This window comes from Priapulus caudatus, unplaced genomic scaffold (genome assembly GCF_000485595.1).
Source record: "Priapulus caudatus unplaced genomic scaffold, Priapulus_caudatus-5.0.1 Scaffold2052, whole genome shotgun sequence".
Classification (NCBI taxonomy): Eukaryota; Metazoa; Priapulida; class Priapulimorpha; order Priapulimorphida; family Priapulidae; genus Priapulus; species Priapulus caudatus.
The window spans coordinates 21,133-27,673 of record NW_014579113.1 but is presented as its reverse complement, the minus strand read 5'-3'; the positions used below and the strand labels follow the sequence as shown (position 1 = coordinate 27,673).

General features: G+C 45.4%; 1 protein-coding gene and 1 long non-coding RNA gene across 3 annotated transcripts; both read left to right on the top strand.

The window, feature by feature from the left end:
* The first annotated feature begins 3,178 nt into the window (after window positions 1-3,178).
* LOC106818141 lies at window positions 3,179-4,197 on the top strand. Of its 2 annotated transcripts, none has more exons than XR_001395154.1 (3): window positions 3,179-3,218; window positions 3,688-3,781; window positions 4,125-4,197. It is a non-coding gene; the product is annotated as an uncharacterized LOC106818141 (long non-coding RNA). The 2 variants fall into 2 exon arrangements; XR_001395155.1 differs by having other exon boundaries at window positions 3,205-3,218; window positions 3,691-3,781.
* Window positions 4,198-4,686: 489 nt separating this feature from the next.
* On the top strand, window positions 4,687-5,862 carry LOC106818139. Its single transcript, XM_014822857.1, has one exon. It carries the CDS (start codon window positions 4,687-4,689, stop codon window positions 5,860-5,862), a length of 1,176 nt encoding a protein of 391 aa, XP_014678343.1.
* Window positions 5,863-6,541: the final 679 nt, after the last annotated feature.

Sequence of the window (6,541 nt, the reverse complement as noted above, 5' to 3'; positions counted from 1 at the left end):
GATAGTGGGAGAACGCCAGATAAGGTACGAAAATACGGCAGGGGACGGTACGACGGCGAGGATGTACAAACGCGTGTCAGTCCATAATCGGAAAACCCCCCCCTCGAAAGCCGATGTAGCCGAGCCGATGTACGTGTCCCGAAAACTCCGCGATGTTAGGCTGCCCGCTATACGCATTCGCGCGCCCGCCTTCCTTCGGCGCGCGATTGCGTATAGCGGGGAGCTTACGCATAGCATCCCGCGGCCGCGTGCGCCCAGTCCCGCGGAAGTGCGCGGCTTAACCGCTTTCGGCGGTCGGGGAACAACGCATCTTTTGCGCAAGGCCAATTAGGCCATCTTGTGTCCGGTCTCTTTGGATAAAATATCATTTAGTTCGTCATATTACCGACAAGGGCAGCACCGTACGGTTATTGGGTTTTATGTCTGAGTAGAAATTAGTAAGTTTGATGGCATTAGTATTTGATTAGATGATTTCTTACGGTGTTTTGTAATTGTGTTTTTGCAGTTTACGTATATATATATAGAAGAAACGTGCAAGTACAGCTGTAACGAAAACCAGTATCTACCGATGTATAAATAAAGAAATCAACACAAGAATTTGGTCTTGCACGTCTAATCCAAGTGATGTTACAGTAAACTCTATGAGGTGGCCGGCTTCTCAAGTGAACAGTATTGCATGCGGACTCTAGTTGAATATCAGTAGTGGCACGGTCCTGGTACGTACATCACGGTTCCAGGCCTGACTGATTCAGCAATCGGAGGTCAGAAATTAGGTCAAGTTAACTGATAAAGGAGTACATCGGAAGGTCATTCGGCGCATGTAGTGGACTATTTGGAAGTCAAGTTCAGAAGCAAATAGGTTCACGCCTTCAAGGACTCTAAGGTCCAGAAATGCAGCAGGACGGTGTACCCAAGGCCACGCGGGCCAATGTCAAGGCCGCTTCCGAACAGAGGCAGGCACATACTCAAGGTCTGTCATCTGTTACCGACAAATTGCGTTCCGTTCTTAATAGCAGCAATACCGAAGTTGCAGTAATGAGAGCTCATCATTCAGACTGGCTACAGGAGTACGAGAAATACTTAGTATCTCATCATGCATGGCTCGATTTGGTGGAAGATGAGACAAGAAAGGAACTCGTGGCAGAATTACACGAAGAATTGGCATCTTTCGCTGAATTTAAGGAAAGGTTAGTAAAATGGTTTCTGGAAAATGATAAAGCTCCCCCCTCAGGTGGAAAATCCAGATCTGGGAGCTCCGTAGGTTCGACACACTCAGGTGAATCTTCTCGTCGTTCAAGTAGGAGCAGCCTATCGTTGATCAAGGCACAGGAAACCCAGAGAAAGGCCGAGCTAATGGCCAGGGCTGCAGCTATTGAAGAAAGGAAACAGATTGAGCAGGAGAAGCTTCAGTTGAAACTCAAGGAAGAGGAATTTCAGATAAGAACTGAGATAAAGGTGTCGGATGCTAGAGCTTCTGTATTGGAAGAGTTGGAGAGGAGTTAGTTAAATGATCAGAAAATGCCACGGGACTTTGACGTGGTTAAGCTGCACATTATTCCGGAGTATCCACCAGGGACTCAAGCAGCTTCAACTCCAAACAGGACTACATTCAACTTTGACGCGCCAGAGTATATTCCAGTCAATCAAGAGCACAATGATGAGGGCATCGCAGGGAATATTGAAGCCAACCAAGGATCGCAGGACAGGAGTCAGGTAAATGGTGGCACATCTTCTGCCGGCTGTATTGATGTTCCCACACCAGTAAGTAGCCCAACACAGCCGGGACAGCAAGCCAGGACTCATAAGGGTAGCTTAGCATTGATGTATGGTTCCATGCCGGGGACGTCCTCGTTATCGATACAGATGGATACAGTTGTTAGGGAGTTACGTAAGCCTGCATCAGACCTGAAGAAATTTTCAGGTGACTCTTTGGAGTATCGCAGATTCTTACGTCAATTTCAGGCTCGAGTAGTGAGTAACACTACAACTAACGACGAGAGGCTGAACTATCTGGAACAATTCACCGAGGGAGAAGCCCACCGTATTGTTAGTGGGTATAGCTGTCTTGAAGCAGACATTGGTTATTCAACGGCATTGAATGAAATGTAGAGGCGTTATGGCGACAAGGAGTTGGTGGCGACTGCTTACATTAGGCGGGCCCTGGATTGGCCATTGATCAAACCGGATAACCCTAAGGCCCTGGACGCTTACGGTATATTCTTAATAGAGTGTCAGAACGCAGTCAATGCAATAGATGTGGTGCGGATCCTAGAGTATTCCGAGAATTTAAAGAAACTCGTTTGCAAGTTACCCTATAGGCTTCAGGAGAAATGGCGAGGCATAGCACAGGACAGACGTGAGAAGAAGGAAGTAGTAAGGTTTGACCAGCTAGTAAAGCTTGTTCAAAGAGAGGCTGGAAAATTAATGGACCCCATCTATGTAAGACACGCCACGCACGTACAGCACACACTCATGACTCATTGATGGATGTTTACACTGATAATTCCTTCGAGTTGGGATAGNTTTTCGTTTCGATCGCGCTCATAATGACATTGCAGCTTTTCAGAGACAACTGCCGCCGTTTTTTCCTGGTCTTAGCCGCAATATATCTTGTAGAATAGGCCTACAACTGTATAGCTAGTAAGTACGCCCTAAATTACGAATATGTTACAATAATATTAGGTAGGGTAGTATGTTCCGTATATCCGCAGATAAATTTGTTGTTCATTTCAGGTGTTATATACACGATGAGGGCGCTTGGGCCTGCGATAGGATTTCCACTTGCTGGGTTGTTTAGCAAGATCTACGTAGACTTTTCCGGTGAGCCCGTACTAACAGCATTAGTGTATTGTAGATTTTTATTTTTATTTAGTTCAAGTAACCAGCTATCTCGAGTTTTTATCGCAGATATGTAAGTCTACATAAATAATACGTACGACGACTATAATGACAGAGATGGCAGCACTATCTAAATCATAATTCACATTCGATGTGAGTTGTTTATTATATACAATATATATTTACAATATTATATATGCAATATGTATAATTTTTATATCGTTAAATTTGTTTTAGATACGGACCTGACGCCCAAGGACCCACAGTGGATCGGTGCGTGGTGGCTAGGCCTTCTAATACTCTCTGGTATCACGTTCGCTTGCTCTCTGCCATTCGCTCTGTGTCCTAATCACTTGAGATTGAATGCGACAGCTCACAATGTAAGTGCATAAGCTGTGTTCTGTGTGTTATTATTGCAGCCTTTGGACAAACCTACCCCCAAGGTAGACGTTTCAGTGTGAGATCGTATCGAAAATGCTGGTTTCTCTTAGGTTAGATACAGTACGATTCGACAAGAATCTATAGATGATTAGATGATATAGACAAGAAGATTCGAAACGATCTATCTCGACAAGAAATTGGTATTTCAGATTGCGTGTGATAATTTTGTAGAGAATGTTTTTGCGATTTGTTCGTGATGTCGTGTCCACGCGTGTCTTTTTTGTATGCGTGATTTTTTGTGGTGAAAGGTACGTCAGACTCCATCATATAGACAACTTTATCAGAAACCGTCAGAAGAATTGTGTAGTAATTTTGATGTTGAACTCGGTGGAAATGAGTTCCATCGAGTGAGAAGAATATTGTCTATACACGTGTGGATGTACGATTGTGGCTCTTAATTTCCTGCAGAAGTCTAATGTAGCGGTAGAGCACATTGACTGTGACCTACAAGAACACCAGAAGGACGAGGAGATTGTTGAGATGATATACTACCATCCGAGAGGTATAAACACCGCCACATATATCCTAAAATACACTTACATACCTACAATAACTGTTATATGTACTCACGATAACTATTATATATACTCGCAGTAATCACTACATATTCTACTCTTGTGTAATCAGGAGTCGATCAATTGATAGACTCCTGGTGTAATGATAATTCCCGCGTACTATAGAATAATATCAAAAGCTCATAATCTACAGAAGAAAATGCGTAATTAAATTCATCATGGGTAAACCAAAAGTAGTAGACGTTGAAATTGCAACGTTTTAGCGTCACGTACTCTTTCCGTAATTATGATCGTTCTCGTATGTACGCACGCGTTGCTCTAACCTTGCAGAGTTTCTACGCGCTATGAGGCGTCTGCTCACCAACGGTCTGTACGTCTGCGTCGTGCTGGTCGTCTGCTTCCAGTTCTACAGCGTCATTGGCTACTTCGCCTTCCTGCCAAAGTACCACGAGTCGTACTTCGGCACGACGACGGCCGTCGTAAGCACCATTAGAAGGAGCTTCTACGTTCATGATGTGCTAAAATCTGTTGTCGATGATGATCAAGGGATCGACGTGAGGAGGGGTATGACTACTGCAGTTAAGGAAAACGGAGGATTCAGAGCATGCCAGTGGATTAGCAACAGCAAGCCCTTGAATGACTCCATCCCGTTATCAGAAAGATCAAAGAAACTAGAGCTAGCTATTGACAGTGAGGAACTACCGGCTGTAAGAGCTTTAGGGATAATTTGGGATACCGAGACAGATACTTTCACGTTCAGGCTATCACAAATTAGGCTAAAGGTGAAAGCGGCTACAAGAAGGGGAATTCTGTCGGTTATCAGTAGCGTTGTTGACCCCTTAGAACTAGCTGGGCCGTTTGTCTTACCAGCAAGGATACAACTACAACTTCTATGCAAACAGGACATAGCATCAGTGAGAAAGAAATGAACGAGTGGAGTCAATGGCTAATTGACATCCAGAAATTGGAGCAAGTGTTTGTGCCAAGGAGCCTGCGTCCTAGAGCATTTACAAAAATCGTATCACGAGAACTATACGCATTCGCAAATGCACCGGACATCGGGTATGGAATAGCCGTTTCTACGCGTCTACAGAACGATAAGGGTCAAGTATGCTGTTCGTTGCTATTTGGAAGGTCAAGGGTCGCTCCACTGAAGAAAGTCACCACACCTAGAATGGAGCTAACGGCTGCCAGCGTAGCAGTGAAGATCATTGCAATAATTACAGGTGCAATGGAGTATGAGTATGAGTTTGATAAAATTGTCTACTGGACCGATAGTATGTCCGTGTTACAGTACATCAACAATCAGACCAGCAGATTCCACACCTTTGTTGCTAACAGAGTCACCACGATTTATGAAGGATCAACTCTAAACCAATGGAGATACGCCCCTACTCAGCACAACCCTGCAGATTCTGCATCCCGAGGACTTCGACCAAAGGATCAACGAGCTAGCGAGCAATGGTTGTTGGGGCCCAAGTATTTATGGGAGCCGGAGTCACAGTGGCCGAGATCAGAGTTCTCAAAGGAGCTGTCACCTGAAGATCCAGAAGTTAAGAAAGTTTATGCCACACTTGCAGCACCTGGAGACATCGTAACTACAGATGAACTGTTTGCTAGATACTCAAATTGGAAGCAACTCAAGACAACTGTCGCATGGATACTAAGGGCACAGAAATGCTTTAAGCAGCGTCGCAGCACTGATAGAAGGTTGAGAGCTCAAGGCAGCGAAGCGTTGACACCACTTAGTGTAGAGGAGTTGGAATCAGCGGAGGTCTCAATTGTTAAATATTTGCAGCAAACGCACTTGCCGGAAAACGGAAAACACATAGGATCAATACAGAAGCTGGACCCATTCGTGGATGAAGCAGGACTGCTTAGAGTAGGAGGACGACGTGCTAAGGTTCCAGTTGAAGTCAAACATCCGATGCTGTTGCCGAAAGACTCGCCAGTCACTAGATTTATATTAGTAGATGCCCACAATAGAGTCGGACAATTAGGCTCGAACAGTACGTTGAGTGCACTCCGACAGAAGTATTGGATTGCGCGAGCAAGTTTCCTTATCTGAAGTGTCATCGATAAAGGCACAGTCTGTCGCCGCTATTGGGCAAAGTGGTTGGTTCAGAAAATGGCGGATTTGCCATTACAGCGTCTGGAGATGGATCAGCCAGCGTTCACTCAGTCGGGGGTGGACTACTTTGGCCCGTTCGAAGTTAAACGGGGACGGAGCACATACAAACGATACGGAGTCATCTTTACGTGTTTCTCAAGCCGGGCAGTACATATTGAGTTAGCCCAAAGTCTTACCACAGACTCGTGCATAAACGCTGTCAGGAGATTTGCTGCAAGACGAGCCGTACGTCGCCTGAGATCAGATAATGGTACAAATTTAGTTGGAGCCTGTAGAGAGCTGAAAGAAGAAATCCAGAAGTGGAATCAGTCAAAGATTGGATCAGCCTTACGTCAGAAAGGGATGGAATGGGAGTTTAACTGCCCAATAGCCTCCCCTCATGGTGGAGCCTGGGAGAGGCTAATCAGATCCGTGAGCAAGGTACTGTACGGAGTCGCCAAAGAGGACATCGGCGAAACCATAGACGCAGCGGGCGAGTGCTACTGTAGCCTGTATGCTGTAGCCTGTAGCCGTGCAGCGACGCAATCTCCCCGCGAGCCACACCGCCACATTCCACATTCCGAGAGAGCAAGCACAACAACAGCGCGTCAGTATAGCTGCCTTTTGTTTTAATAGA